The following is a 15,019-nucleotide window of genomic DNA, read 5'->3' as shown; positions in this document are numbered from 1 at the left end:
TTCCAACGCACTCATTGGCTTTGGGAGGGACCTGAACTACAGACTGTCAGTCCTGTGAGAGCTTCTGAGATTATCTGGTCCAACATGTTACGTGTTGCATGTGGGGAAACTGAGGCCAGGGGTGCAAATGGGCTTATCCAAGGTCAGTCCTACAGGGAACCAGAGGCCCCAGACACCCAGCCTGGGCCTTAGGCATCTGCCCAAAGGCCCATAGTCCCCAGGCCAGGCTGCCGGAGGGAAGTAGGTGGGGGGGGAGCCACAACCAGAATTTCTTATGTGTGGCTAACATGCATTAGACGCTAACTGCAGGTGAGGCCTTGAATGCCAAGTTGCTCAAAGACCCACCCAGTAGTAGCTCAGCCTGGGAGTGACAGGTGAGAGGGAACAAAGGGCAGCTGGGTGGGCAGGAGCTAGCTGGGTGTGCCCAGGCCTCTCCCTCTCATCTCTAGGCCTCACTTATCAGCACTTCCTCCCCTGGCAGGGCCACGGACTCACTGCCCCCGCTGGGACAGGACAGGAGAATGAAGGGCCTCCGCTGGCGTTACATGCGGCTGGTAAGGGGTCGGGGGTCCGGCTCAGGCTGTGGGTTAGGTCGGGAAGGAGGGGAAGGTGAGATCTCTGGCATGAGGGGGCCTGGGCTAGGGTTGGATGCAGGCAGGTGACTTGTCCCCCTCTCAAGTCCCTCCCTAGCTGGCCTGGGGTTTGGAGTGAGGACTGACTCAGGAACCCAGGACCTTGGCCCCATGCCACATGGTCCTGAAACCCTCAAGTGGGACAGACCACTGTCTCTGTCCTTTCTTCCTGGGACTGGGTGCCAGACGGAGTTCTGTCCAGAGCCCATGCAGCTAGGCCCCTCCTTAGGCCTGGGCCTGGGGAACAGAGGAGGGCAGGAGAGGGCTCCTGTCCATCTGTCAGCCTCTAAGAGGTCTCCTTCCTATAAAAGCCCCAAAGCCACTACGTACAGGCACACGCACAAGTACACACACACATGCTCACACACTTAGACACACACTATGTACACAGTGGCAGCTCGGTTGAATGAATGAATGAATGAATATACCAGCACACATGCCCACTGATACACACATGTATTTGCGCAATCCCGACTCACACACTGACATGTAAACACACAAATTTATACTCCGTACCTTCTCACACTGCCTACACAACTCTATCTTAAGCCAGCCACAATTCACATGGAAAGACGCACATTTTACATGAACCTACATATGTTATCTCATGTGTGATGACGTGCCTCATTTTGCTGGCTGACAGGCAAGCCTCTGGGCTTCATTTTCTTCTTTTGTAAACCGATGATGATTAAGACGCACATTCTTCTTAGTATTCTTGGGAAAATTCAAAGAGATCTTACACAGCCAACACTCAATTCCAGCCTGGTCAAGTGTGTGCTGTATCAACGTCAGCCCTTATCATTGTCAATATTGTTGATACTGTCATTATTTCATGCACAAAGACACACCACTGCAGCTCCCAGGGCTGGGCTGCCACCTGCGCTTCTCCTCTGCTCCCAAGCTTAGAACTTGATCCCTGGCACCCACCCTAGATCCAGAGCAAACAGGCAGACAGACCGCAGGGCCCACGGTCGCATCTGAGCAGCACGGTGTGCAGGGGTGTGCGTGCTGGCCCTCAGCCGGCAGGGGCCAGGGAGGAAGCAGGCTGGCGGTAGGGGCAGAGTCCTGTCTGTTGTGGAAATTTCCCGGCTACCATGGGCTGGGCTGGGGGTTGCAGGGGCCTGGGCAGGGGTGAGGAGACAGCCAAGGGGGCTCTCAGGCTTAGAAGATGGTGGAAGCTGGAGCTTCTGTCCCTCAACCCACCAGGCCTCTTTGTGTCTTCACAGCCCAGCCAGGTGGAGGCTGCTCTGTCTGGGGAGGAGGGTGAGGAAGAGGAGGAGGAAGAGGAGGAAGAGGAGGAAGCAGCCCCAGCCCCAGCTTCTGCTGCTGAAGACCCCCCGGAGCCCCAGCTGACAGCAGCCAGCCAGGTTCTGGGCGCCTCAGAGATCAGGCAGGTTCGGGCATTGCCTGTGGCTCAAGGAGTTCCGCCCTGAGCCTAAGGGTCCCACCCTCCTGCCCTACACCAGCCGCCCCCAGGGGCTCCAGGGGTCACTCCTGCTCTGTGTCCAGCTCACTGCATGACCTCGGGCAAACCGTTTCTTCTCTTTGGGCTTTCCCTTCCTTTCTTGTAAATGATCCATGGTCCTAGCACCACCCTCTTCACTGGGCCAGGAGATTAAGGACATCATGAAAGAAGCTAATTCTTGTATAGAACCAGCCCTCAGGAACGGAAGCCAAAGCTGGTGCCGGCAGGAGGATGAGATGGGGGTGAGGAGGAGGGGCTCAGCATCTCTTCTGTTCTCTGGCCCCTGGGGGCCAGGGTGACCAAGGGGAGAGGGTCTTGCGAGAGTGCTGCCCTGGGTTCAAATCCCGGCTCTGCCACTTACTCCCTGTGTGGGCTTTGAGCAAGTTGCTCCACCTCCCTGAGCCTCGGTTTCCTTATCTGTAAAATGGGAATAATCACCCCTATCTCCATAGGGCTTTTGCTCATGGGCATGAAAATCCCTAGAAACAGCAAACTGCCCTATAACCTGCAAAGCACCATGCCTGGATGAGTGGTGGCTGTTCAACCCCAGCCCTCTGGGTCCCCAAGGTTGTGGGCGGGAGGAGGAGGAGTCCCTCACTCACCTCCAGCCCTGTCCCCAGCTCAGCTTCCACCTCCCCCCGAGAGTCAGTGGACATCCCTGGAGTCTAGTCTTCTGCACGTCGAGGGACGGCTTCAGCCTGCGGAGCCTGTACCGGCGGATGGAGGGCCACAGCGGGCCGGCACTGCTGGTGCTGCAGGACCAGGACGGGCAGGTGAGTGAGGCTGGGGCCCCCCTGAGGCTCTGGGGGCTCCCCTCCAGGCACCGGTGGGCCCTGCCCCAGGGCAGCCTCAGGGAGAAGGCAGAGGTGACAGACTGAGTCACCCGTGATGCACACATGACGGTGTTGAGGCCTTGCCACTCATCCCACTCAGACCCATTCCTGCATCTATTTGTTCAACACAAGTGTACGAACGAAGCACCTTCTACGTGCCAGGTTAGACGTGGGATAGAGAGAGTAGGACCAACCCAGAAACGGTTGCATTTACAAGAGGAACCTTGAGACAGCAATGCCTGAAGTCCGTCTGGTCTCCCTAATGGCGGAATTTCAGGCAGCCTCTCCATACAGAAGGGAAGTGGGATTGGAAGCTGGTTTCAAATGCTCTTCTTAGGAAGGAATGTACTAGAGCTGGGAGAGAGCTTGGGGTCCTGGAGGACCCCCACTTGGGCAGGAGCTCCTTCCTCAAAATGCTGATGGAAGGACTTCCCACCTGAAGGGCATGAAGCTCACTCCTTCCAGATGGAGCCCCTTGCATAGAAGAACGTTGCTGACCATGAGGAAGTTTCTCCTAATATTAAGGCAAAACCCTAATACTCCTAGCTGCCTCCCAGGGATCGAGCCTGCCTCTGCCACTCAGCATTGAGTGAAAAGTCATTGTCCACCTAATTATCTCACAAGAGGACAATGGCTAAGGCAATTATGGTCGCTCCATATAGCAAAATATTGGGCAGGTGAGAAACATGATGTAGAACGAAAGCTGTTATAAGTCTTAAGTTTTTCTTTTTAAAGCAGGGACAAATCAGCTGCATGATACAGGCCCTCGGCTTTGCGTAAAATACGTGCGCTGGTATCAGACTGATGCGGAAGGAAATGCACGGAAACATTAAGAGTAGTTACCTTGGGAAGGAAGAAAGGGGGTTTGGGGATGGCTTTATCTTTCTCTTTCTGCTTGCCTATACATTCTGATTTTTCCAGAAGGATTTCTTGTGTAAAATAAGCACATTTAAGAAAAAGTAGGCGGGTCCTGACCATGCGGAGGAGGAAGCCAACAAGAGCCCCTCCTTGCAGAGGGGACGTAAGGGTTCCCGCCGATGGAGCATGGAGGCCCCTTCCCCCAGCTCTGCCCCGCTTCCCAGGCGCCCCTCTAGGATGAGCCTACTTTACTGAGACTGGAGAACGGGGTTGCCAGAGGACTCCCAACTCCTTTCCAGCTGCAAACCACAAGTTCTGCTTTCCAGACCTTTGGAGCCTTCTCCTCCTCAGCTATCCGACTCAGCAAAGGCTTCTATGGTACCGGCGAGACATTCCTCTTCTCCTTCTCCCCACAGCTGAAGGTGATGTTCCCAACCTTCCATGGGGGGTGGGGTCTACGGCAGGACAAAGCTCCTGGGGTCCCAGTGGCCCCCAGCTCCACCCTCCATGCCGGGCTGCCAATCGTCCCGCCATCTTTCCACAGGGGGTATGCAGCAGGGCAGTGGTGGTCAGAGCATCCACCTAGGCCTGCCTGTCTTCGTTTAAAATAAATGCTCAGTAGATCTCTGGCCACCACCGCCTGGCTGAGAGGGGGCTGTCTTCCCAGGAAGGGGCAGGCAGACAAATGGGTCCAAGCGTAGGTAGACCTGGGGCGTGGTGGTAGCGCAATGAAAGTGGACACATCCAGGGGCTTCTTCGGAAGTGTGGGTGAGGTCGGAGCTGAGACGAGGAAGGAGGGGGTCCAACAGCTGCAGGGGGAGGTGTCAGAGCGTCCCTGCAGCGTGGGCGGAGAGGCCTACCGGAGAAAGCGAGGCCGGCCGGAGGACAGCGGGGCCGGGTCGGTTGGCGGATGGGGCTGTGGGTCCGAAGGCGTTTGCTCCGGGACGTGCGCGCCGCGGCGCAGGCCTGCGGAGGGAGCACGGGAGGCTCGGCCGGGACGGGGCTTCTGCCGGACCGGTTCCACAGAGGCAGAGCGGGGGAAGGAAGCGGAAGGGCGAAAACACAAAGCGGACAACAGAACCCAGACCGGGCGCGGAGGGCAGGGGAGCTGGGGCGACGGAGGGACGCCGAGGCAAAGATGGACTCAGCGGACGAGGGGTCTCCTTGAGGCCAAAGACTCGGAGCAGTGACAGCAGCTGAATGCTGTGCCGGAGACGGGATGCGGTAGCAAAGAGGGGCCTTTGAAACAGACCGCGCAGGAGCCCCACCCGTCCCTGGCGAGGACAAGTTCCCGGACGTGACCGTGGGCGACAGTGGCTGAAAACGCACTGGGGCGAAGAGGAAGGGAGCTGGGGGGCAGGGGCTGGACGGGGCCGAGCGGATGGTGACGGTCACCAGGGAGCGGGGGGCGGGGCTGAGTCAGAGCCAAGTCTCCGGTGAGTGGTGGCGAGGAGACCGGGAGTGACAGGCACATGGTGACTGGTATGGTCAGATGGCACGGGCTGCCAAGGGGCTGGGGCTTTTGAAGGAGGAAGGAGAATAAGAGTCCCAAATGCCTTCCATCCAAAGATTTTCTGCTTCCGGGTTATTTATTGAATAAAACTGAGTGCTACATGCTTGGCATGAAGCATACTACATTCACTACTAATAAAAATAATAGCAGCTAGGCCAGGCGAGGTGGCTTACGGTGGTAATCCTAGCACTCTGGGAGGCCGAGGCGGGAGGATCACTTGAGGCCAGGAGTTCAAGACCAGCCTGGGCAAAAGCAAGACCCCGTCTCTACTAAAAATAGAAAAAATTAGCTGGACATGGTGGTGCGCACCTGTAGTCCCAGCTCCTCGGGAGGTTGAGGCAGGAGGATCGCTTGAGCCCAGGAATTGAGGCTGCAATGAGCTATGATGACTCCATGGCACTCTAGCCCAGGTGACAGAGCTAGACTCTGTCTCAAAAAAAAAGAAAGAAAGAATAGTAATAGCAGCTAACGGGTACCAGTGTACTGCCTGCCAGGTGCTGTTCTTGGACTTTCACAAACTGGTGCATTTAGTCATCACAATAATCCTATGAGGTACATGCTATTACCATCCCCATCTTACAGATGGGGAAACCAAGGCACAGAGGCTGAGGAATGTGCCCAAGCTCACACAGCTAAGTGAGGATGAAATAGGCCCTGGAGTCTGAACTCGGCCGCAGCGCTCTGCTACTTCTCTAAACCACAGAGGGTCCCTGGCTTGGGATGCTGCCTGGCTGGGAGAGAAGAGATGATCACAACATAGAGTAGTAAGTGCTGTGAAAGAAGCGCAGAGGACGAACACCTGTGTCAAATGGGGATGGGGAAATCAAGGGAGACTCCCTGGAGGAGGAGCTTCTTGAGCTAGATCTTGATGGACAAATAGAAGATCACCAGGTGATGGAGGGTGTAGGGGTCTTCTTGGAGCATGTGCAACAGCGCAGAAAATGGAGAGAAGAGGAAGTTACATTTAGGAACCCAAAAAGATGAATGAGTGGGGGTGAGAGTGTGTGAGGTAGGGCATCTCCCTCTGCATTGGCGTGGCACTCCCTCAAGAAATACTTGTTCACATTTTGTTCAAGGGATGAAGAACTAGTTCTGAGTGCTTTTGTTTGCTATCAGAGATCTCCACTGCAGTGCACAGACTGACTGCAGACGCATGCACTCGCGCAATCACCTGGTCACAAGGAGCCACGACTGCCTTGCTAAAGGCAAAACACTCCATGTCTGCGCCCTGCCTCCACCACCCAGAATGCCTCCGTCCATCTTCCCAGGAAACAGGAGAGGGGTCAGTTATGCTGAATCAATGCTAGACACTAGTTATCACCGCTTGCCTTCCTGCGTTCCCATATCAGAATTCTGACGTTCTAGAATGTTCCTCCCACTGCACTGACAACTCCTTGTCAGAATCTTCTGCTAGTTCCTCCTCATCTCCCCAAACTTTTAATGTCAGAGCTCACGTTTTAGTTCTCGTCTCTTCTCTAACTACCCTCATTTGTGGTCTTGTTCCTTCTCAGAGCTTCTTGTGCCGCACATATGCTGAAGGCCCCTTTCCTGGACTCCAAACTCACATACGTCCAACTCCTACCTGGAATCTCCACTAGGATCTCAAACATGGCATTTCCAGCCTAGCATGTCCAAAACCGAGCTCCCGTCTCTCTGCCACAGAACCCACTCCTCCTGCTGTCTCCCCCGTCAAAGCGACTGGCATCTCCACCTCTCCTGCTGCTGAGACCAAAAATCTTGGGTCTTCTTTAACTCTTCTCTTTCTCTCGCAACCCCCAACCTGAGCTGTCAGCGAATCCTGCCTTCTACCCATATCCAGAATCCGCCACTTCTCTGTCCTTTGCTGCCATCCTGGTTCAAGCCACCATCATTACTTGTTCCTGCTATGGCCTCCTAAAGCTGCAGTCCCCAACCCCCGGGCTGCGGACCAGTCCCGGTCTGTGGCCTGTGAGGGACTGGGCTGCAGAGTTCTGCTGTCCCCCCAAGCCCCGTCCAAGGAAAAATTGTCTTCCATGAAACTCAGGAGCTGGCGGGCCGTACAGCAGGAGGTGAGCAGCAGGCAAGCGAGGCGAAACTTCATCTGTATTTACAGCCGCTCCCCATTGCTCGCATCACTGAGCTGCGCCTTACCCGCTCCCTGACCCTGGCCGTGGAAAAATTGTCTTCCATGAAACCAGTCCCTGGTGACAAAAAGGTTGGGGACTGCTGTCCTAAAGGGTCTCCCTGCTTCCACCTTCCGTCAGCACAGTAGCTGGAGTGATCCTTTTGAGAGGTAAGTCAGAGCATGTCACTCCTTGGCTTCCTTTCTCACTGGGAGAAAAGCCAAAGTCCATACAATGACCTACAAGTCCCTACACCTTTTGGCCTCTTTCTGATGTCATTTCTTCCTACTTTTCTTTTCTCTCACTTTGCTCCAGCCACACTGGCCTCTGAGTAGTCCTCAAGCATGCAGGCCCGCTCCTGCCTCAGGGCCTTTGCACATGCTGTTCTGCCTAGAATGCTCTTCCACTGGGTCTCTGCATGGCTCAGTTCTCACCTCCATCTCTGTTCTAATGTCACCATCTCAGTGAGACCTTCCCTGACGACCTGATCTAAAATGACAACGCCCATCCCCTGGAAATCCTTACTGCCCTTTTACACATCCCTTCTCTTCCGTGAGGCAGAGATCTTTGTCTATTGTGCTCACCATTCTACCCAGTGCCTAAAAATAGTGTGTCTAGTGCATAAATGTTAAAAAAGAAAAATAAACTGTTGAATGAAATGAATGACGTTTTCAGGGGGTTGCTATCTGCCTTTCTACCCTGTTATTATGGAATCCCATCTTTTTAAAAACCAGTTAATTCTTGTCTATCTTTGGTCTCTGGCACTTCTTGAATTCTTCATGAATTCCCAGTGGTTCCTTGATCTTGATTCCAAGCAGCACCATGAACTTGGTCTTAATTTCTTCCATAGCAACGTTTATCTTACTCCTTCAAGTCTGAAGGTCATGTCCTTGAAGAAAGTAGAGGAGGAGCAGAATGCTCTGTCTTCTTGTGGTCACTTGTTAATATTATCTCATCCTTCCTGAGCCCAGGACTTACCTTTTATTAGTGCATTTTCTTGCTAAAAACTCTATGGTTGCTCACAGCATTTCCGGCAACTAATTAAGGCAATAATATGCTATCCTTTTGTGGGCCTTTAAATATCCTTTTATTGCCCAATTTGACTCTTGGATAATTTATTCATTCATCAGACATTTATACCATGTACCAGGAATAAAGCCAGGAATCAAGACAGGCCACATGGGACTAACCTGTTAGTGGGGCAGACAGTGGCACATCGACACAGGAATAGAATCATCTCAAAGAGCGGTAAATGCTGCGGGAAATAAAACAGGGTCTGGGATGAAGGGCCACTTTGTATGGGGACGTCCAGGACATTTCTCTGCGATGACATTTGGGCTGAAAGATGAGAAGTGAGTCCTTTGGGGATCTGGGGGAAGAGCATTCTGGACAGAGGGATCAGCAAGTGTGAAGGTCCTAAGGCAGGATGAGCTTTGGGTGTTCCAGGGACAGAAAGACCAGTGTAGCTGACATGCAGTCAATAAGGGGGAGAAGAGATCAGAGAAAAAATCAGGCGTCAGAGCAGGCCATGCTTTCTGCCATAGTAGGGAGTTGACTTTTATCCCCCTTGCACTGAGAATCCATTGGAGGACTTTAGGCAGAGGAGTGACAATATCTGATTTAGATTTTTTTTTTTTTGAGACAGGGCCTTTCTCTGTCACCTGGACTAGAGTGCAGTGGGGTTGTCACAGCTCACTACAACCTCACACTCCCAGGCTCAAGTGATCCTCCCACCTCAATCTCCGAAGTAGCTGGGACTGCAGGCACACACCACTGCGCCCAGCTAATTTTTCTATTTTTTGTAGAGATGGGTGTCTCACTATGTTGTCCAGGCTGGTCTTGAACTCCTGGCCTCAAGCAATCTTCCCGCCTCGGCCTCCCAAAGTGCTAGGGTTACAGGCGTGAAACACTGCACTCAGCCTGATAGGCATTTTGAACAAATCAGTTGGATTGCAGCGTGGAGATGAGTATGGGCAGCAGACAGGGGAAGCGGGCAGACCACTTGGGAGGCTCTGATCCAGGCAAGGGGTGAATGTGGCCTGAACTGGGTGGGCAAGAGTGGAGATGGACGGGGCAGAGATGGTGGCAGCCAGGGCACATCTCCAGAGCCGCAGGACTTGCTGAGGAACTGGCTGTGAGGCAACGCCAGGTTGCCTCCAGTGAGAGACAATGATGGATTAGTTAATGGCAGTATCAGTGGCAGCTCCTGACCTGGACTGCTTCCCTCCTCTCCAATTCTGGGAGCAGGAAGCCTCAGAGGTTTTTGTTCTATTCCTAGAACGAAGTGACTTCTAGGCTGTGGGAATTCAAACTGGAGGGCATAAGGTGGTGGACTCTGAGACTGACTAGTCAAAGAAACCTCAAGAGCCCTGAGCATCTCCTGCAGGGGCCTGGCTGCCATTCCCTCCACGACACTGCCACCCAGTGGTGTGGAGTCAAACTGCAAGGGCAGGACTCGCCCAGTAACCCGAGCCTTTTCCTATCGCCCCAGGTCTTTAAGTGGACAGGAAGCAACTCTTTCTTTGTGAAAGGAGACCTGGATTCACTGATGATGGGCAGCGGCAGGTGCGTGTCTCTGTCCTCCCAAGTCTTCGGGGAGGGAAGGTCTGGTCCCTGTCTCCCGGCTGAGCTGCTGGGCTCGGCTGCCCCAGACAAAACAGAGGCTGGTGGTTAACTTTCAGGCCCTTCCCTTCATTGCCCAGCCCTCCAGCCCACCCCCTCAATGCCAATATTGAGGAAGGATGCATGGAAGCTCCCACCGAAGAGCTTAGTCTGATTTTATGTAACCTTGGGAATGGCACTCCGCATGGTTGGATGAGGCTAGAGTCAAGAGAGGGGTATGCCTCAATTTGCCAGTCAGTCCAGTAATTCTAGGGGACATAAATCATTGGAGGAGCCTGTGTGAGCCAGGGGGTGGGGCGGGACAGGAAAAAAAAGGGTGTTCTCACCCTGGTGTGACCTTCAAATTCAGGGGGAGTAAATCTTACCCTGAGGCGAAGATGAAAGCATTGCTTGATTAGTACCAGGCAAATTCTCTGCTCTCCAACTGCCTGAAAAGCCTCCATTGAGGGGCAGCTTGGCACAGAACACATCGGCTATTGCTGATTTGCAGTCATTCACTTCCTGGCTCCAGCCTAGGTTTTCTGTCAAATGAGGGGATTAGAATGGATGCTCTCTGAAGAATTCTGGGCTCTCAGAATTCATACTCCTCTGGTTAAGCACTGCCATCTTAAAAATGTTCCAAGTGTTCTAACACAGGCTTGTGGCAGTGGTTGCACACTGTATTTATTAAAATCACTGTTTTAAAAAAATGCTCTCAATGCCATGGGGAACAATGTGCTGAGTCTAACAATTCAGGATACATCGGTTTCAGGGGAGATGTAACACAGGCAAAACTGGGCTGCAGTCATGGTGTGGCCAAGAGCTAACAACAGGGGTAGACCCTAAAGGTTTCAGCATGCAGGAGGGAGCCACACCAAGATGTTCCTCTTCTCTTTAGTGGCCAGTTTGGGCTGTGGTTGGACGGAGACTTGTATCACGGAGGAAGCTACCCTTGTGCAACCTTCAACAATGAGGTGCTGGCCCGGCAGGAGCAGTTCTGCATCAAGGAGCTGGAGGCCTGGGTCCTGAGCTGATGCCCTGTGGCAGGCAGCTTCCTGTGGCAACAGGTACTCAGCGCTGCTCGCAGACGCCGTCCAGGCCTTCCTCACACAGGGCTGCCATGCTGCTGGAAACACGGATGGTAAAGCGCCCTAGTGTTGGCTGTGGCCACTGGCCATCCTCCTTGTGGCCTGGGGACCCAAGACAGGGATGGGGCAGGCACTGCTTTCTTGCAGACGTGACTCTGAAGGAGTGAAAGATGCTTACACCTTACCCAAGCAGCACAGTCTCTCATGAAAATTATCTTTGTAGAAGTTCTACAACTTACATATGTTTACTGTAGGAAACCAGAAGACATAAAAAAGATTTCATAATTACCTAAAATTCAGCCCCCCAACCCCTAATATTTTCATGTATCTCCTTCCCAACAATTTTCCATGGAGATTGCACATATGTATTCTCTTACAAAAAGGGGATTGTAATCTGTATGCGTGGAAATTATTTTAATTTAAAGAATATTGTCAAACCAGAAACCTGGGCTCGACCAGTGAAACTAATAAAGACTCTAGTAGCATCGTTCCTTCTCCTGCCCTATTGCCTATTCAAGAACATGGATGGCTTTTTATCTGTCACTAGTGTCCCAGGTGCTTGTAAATCTGCTATTTCAGGAGGAAGATATGAAACAGCAAACGAATAATATGCACATTTGGACAAAGAAGTGGAAACCTTTGTAGGCAGGAACCTCAGGGAGGTTAAAAAGAGAGGAAAGTCTGTTTTCCAGTACAACAGGGACTCGGAGAACTAAGAAAAACCCACGTCCCTTCCCCTGCTAGTGGCTGCCTGCTGCCAGAAGGGAAAGATTCTTTACTATGCTGTTGCTTGCCAGCTGATGAATGAGGAAAACTGAATATCATGGATCCTGTTAAATGCCTCCCCTTCTCATAGACCCAGGATAGTGCTGAGGTACTAAGGGACATGGGATTCCCACACAAAACGTGTTTCCTTTGCACAGAAGGGTCAAAACCGGGCAGGCGACTGCGAGGAAGCGGTTAAGGAGCACACCTGTGGTTTCCAGGTGGAGACATTCACGAGGCTTTATTGCAGCTGCTTCCCTCACCCAACTGAAGTAACCGGTCATTTTAACTTGCAGTTCTATTAACATTCTCAAGGTGACAATGTTCAGTAACTCTCTAGAGGCTAAGCTGTTAAAATTTCCATTTTTATACAAATAGTGAAGATGTTTCTTAAGAAAAACAACCTTGTAAATGGCACGTGGTTCTCATAATTACAACAGTTGCAAGAACACAAAGTGTAGCTGCGTTATAGGTACCAGAGAAGCAAACACAATACAGTCAAGTTATTCATCAGACAGCACAATGATACAAGATTAGGACTACATAATTCCAGAGTAAACCACAATGATTTAGAGGTAAAATAATCTTAGCAGAAGAATATTACATTCTTGACCTTAGGTCTGGGCACCCAATGTCTGAGACCCAGTTTTCTCCCCTGAATGTTTTAGAGGCACCTAGGCTAAGTATGACCTAATACCATGGTTGACCTCACTTGTGCGTTATGAGCCCACATGTGAACACGTCCCCACACGTACAGCATCGTGGTGGGAGTGAGAGAAAAGGGTTTTAACTATTCTCCCATGAATTATAGTCAACCCTTGTTATCTACTGATGGACGGATGGGTGGACGGAGGTGATAGATAATACAGGGTGGCAGACACTGCAAATACTCTTTAGCCTAGTGTGGATGGAACAGAACCTGGTTGTACAGTGGAAAGTGACAATACTTCTAAGACTGCTGGGTAATCTGCCAGACTGAGTCCCCGCTTCTTGCTGTGGCTGCCACCTCACTCCCAGTCCGCCAGGGAGGCTGCTGTCAAGGGAGTACCAGAGCATAGATGTTAGGGCTCGTGGCTTCCATCCCCACTGGCCTGCATCTTCAGCACCCTCTGGTTACCACCAGCCTTGGCTCTAACTGCAGACTTTGTTCCTGGTGAACTGCTGTAGAACTGGGAATGGGGGTGGTGGTGCTCTGGGCACAGGAATACTGCTCAGCCACGGTGGTGCCCACTCCACTGCTGGGAAAATAGTTACATAGGGGAACCTGGAATCTGCTGGGTAGTCAATAGTCTCAGCATAGGCAGTGTGGTCTTTGCTCTACAAGCTGTAAAATTGCACTGAACCAACAAAAACAAAGTCCTATCTCTGAGTACGGTTCCTGTGATGATTTCTGACCAGCTCACCAGGGAGACTGGGAGAGCAGGTCAGCGGAGAGGCCTTCTCCAGGCTGGGCAGCTGGAAAGCCCTTGGGACTAGGGCACTGAGTATTAAGGAGGGAAAGAAACTGCCCAGGTCTGAAGCTGCAACTGACTCAGAAAACAGCCTGGTTTAAGGGGTTCCTCTGCCACTGGGGGCAGGGATCTCCCAAAAGGTGGTTTGATGATCCGCTTAAGAGGAGGCCAGAGGCCAGAGGCTGCGGGCCAGAGGCCAGGCCGGGCATGGTGGCTTATGACTGTAACCCCAGCACTTTGGGAGGCCAAGGCAGGAGGACTGCTTGAGGCCAGGAGTTTGAGGCCACGAGTTTGAGACCAGATTGGGTAACATAGTGAGACCTCATCTCTACAGAAAATTTAAAAATTAGCCAGGTGTGGTGGTGTGTGCCTGTAGTCCCAGCTACTTGGGAGACTGAGGTGGGAAGATCGCTTGAGCCCAGGAGTTCAAGGCTGCAGTGAGCTATGATCACCACACTACACTCCAGCCTAGGCAACAGAGCGAGGTCTTGTCTCTAAAAGTATAAATAAGTAAAATTTTTTCTTAAAAATTAAAAAAAGAAAAAAAGAGAGGCCAGAGTCCTCAGACTGTCCCAAAAACTTAATCAGACCTCTCACCAAAGTATTGGAGCCCACTCCTGGCCCTCATCTCCTGCTATTTACCCCAACCTGGCAGCTTATAGGGCGTTAGAAGGGTGAGGAGAAGTGTCTTTCATTTATTTAGATTAAATATTTAGATCACTTGAGGAGAACTATCTTCAAATTTGGGGTGAAAGGTACCTCCTTAGGGGGATAGGATTTTATGTTTTGTTTTTTAACCATGTCTGTCCATGACAATCCCAACTTCTAATTCTAATTTGTCTCATTTCTAAATTAAAAAAACAAAAACACAACAATCATCTGTCATAAAAGTTCAGAGTGAGCTGGGTGTGGTGGTGTGCACCTGTAGTCCCAGCTACTCCAGAGGCTGAGATAGGAGGATCGCTTGAGCCCAATAGTTCCAGTCCAGTCTGGGTAAAACAGCAAGATCCTGTCTCTTAAAAAAAAACATAAAATCAAGAGTTCAGAGTAGATAAGAGAGTTCTTATTCTAAGAAAATAGACTATTAAAGGAGAAAGGCTTTAATTAATATTAAAAATAGGCAAGGTAATAGTTTTCATAGCATGTATAGCAAGATTTGCCTAATACCTTTTTGTTTGAGTAAAAATTACTTAGCTACAGCATGTGTATACATTCAAAATGTAATATAAAAATCACTAGTTGTCATTAAATTTGTGGAACTCTATGATTAAAGTCCCTATATTAATTGTGTTGGGGGAGGGTATTTTTCAATCAACCGATTGCAGCCATTTACACTGAACCATCCTTAAAAAGCTGGACTCTGGCTTTGAATGCTTCTCCGGTACGAGCTGGATTTTGGGCTGAAAGCAAGGCATTCCACTCCCGCTTTCGAGGTGTTATAAGTGGGGCTACAACATCGCCATCCTATTAAGAATAGAGAGAAAAACAGGAAACAGAGAAAAGCCAGTTTTCATCATTTTACTTCTTTTTTTTTTTTTGAGACAGAGTCTCACTGTGTTGCCGGGGCTAGAGTGCCGTGGCATCATCCTAGCTCACAGCAGCCTCAAACTCCTGGGTTCAAGTGATCCTCCTGCCTCAGCCTCCCGAGTAGCTGGGACTACAGGCATGCGCCACCATGCCCGGCTAATTTTTTCTATATATTTTTAGTTGT

At 51.3% G+C, this 15,019-nt stretch overlaps 2 protein-coding genes across 3 annotated transcripts in view; one reads left to right on the top strand and one right to left on the bottom strand.

Moving 5' to 3' along the window:
• The first annotated feature begins 495 nt into the window (after window positions 1-495).
• On the top strand, window positions 496-11,340 carry TLDC2 (TBC/LysM-associated domain containing 2). Of its 2 annotated transcripts, XM_012658948.1 has the most exons (6): window positions 496-554; window positions 1,859-2,026; window positions 2,718-2,870; window positions 4,115-4,210; window positions 9,895-9,968; window positions 10,903-11,340. In XM_012658948.1, exons 1-6 carry the CDS (start codon window positions 522-524, stop codon window positions 11,036-11,038), a joined length of 660 nt encoding a protein of 219 aa, XP_012514402.1. In that variant the 5' UTR covers window positions 496-521; the 3' UTR covers window positions 11,039-11,340. The 2 variants fall into 2 exon arrangements, with proteins under 2 accessions (XP_012514402.1, XP_012514403.1); XM_012658949.1 differs by lacking the exon at window positions 4,115-4,210 and having other exon boundaries at window positions 522-554.
• Window positions 11,341-14,549: 3,209 nt separating this feature from the next.
• SAMHD1 (SAM domain and HD domain 1) overlaps window positions 14,550-15,019 on the bottom strand; it is a 90,770-nt gene continuing 90,300 nt past the window's right edge. The window contains exon 15 of the mRNA XM_012658941.1: window positions 14,550-14,772. Coding sequence (XP_012514395.1) covers window positions 14,638-14,772 — 135 coding nt within the window. The 3' untranslated portion in view covers window positions 14,550-14,637. The remainder of the gene's footprint in view (window positions 14,773-15,019) is intronic.

This window comes from Propithecus coquereli, unplaced genomic scaffold (genome assembly GCF_000956105.1).
Source record: "Propithecus coquereli isolate 6110/MARCELLA unplaced genomic scaffold, Pcoq_1.0 Scaffold590, whole genome shotgun sequence".
NCBI lineage: Eukaryota > Metazoa > Chordata > Mammalia > Primates > Indriidae > Propithecus > Propithecus coquereli.
The sequence above is the reverse complement of the archived record's forward strand: the minus strand, read 5'-3'. Positions and strand labels throughout refer to the sequence as shown.

Coding starts and splice junctions, on each gene's coding strand:
- TLDC2 (XM_012658948.1), top strand. CDS start 522: ATGAAGGGCCTCCGCTGGCGTTACATGCGGCTG. Junction 2,871..4,114: donor TGCAGGACCAGGACGGGCAG/GTGAGTGAGGCT, acceptor TCTGCTTTCCAG/ACCTTTGGAGCCTTCTCCTC. Junction 9,969..10,902: donor CTGATGATGGGCAGCGGCAG/GTGCGTGTCTCT, acceptor TCTTCTCTTTAG/TGGCCAGTTTGGGCTGTGGT.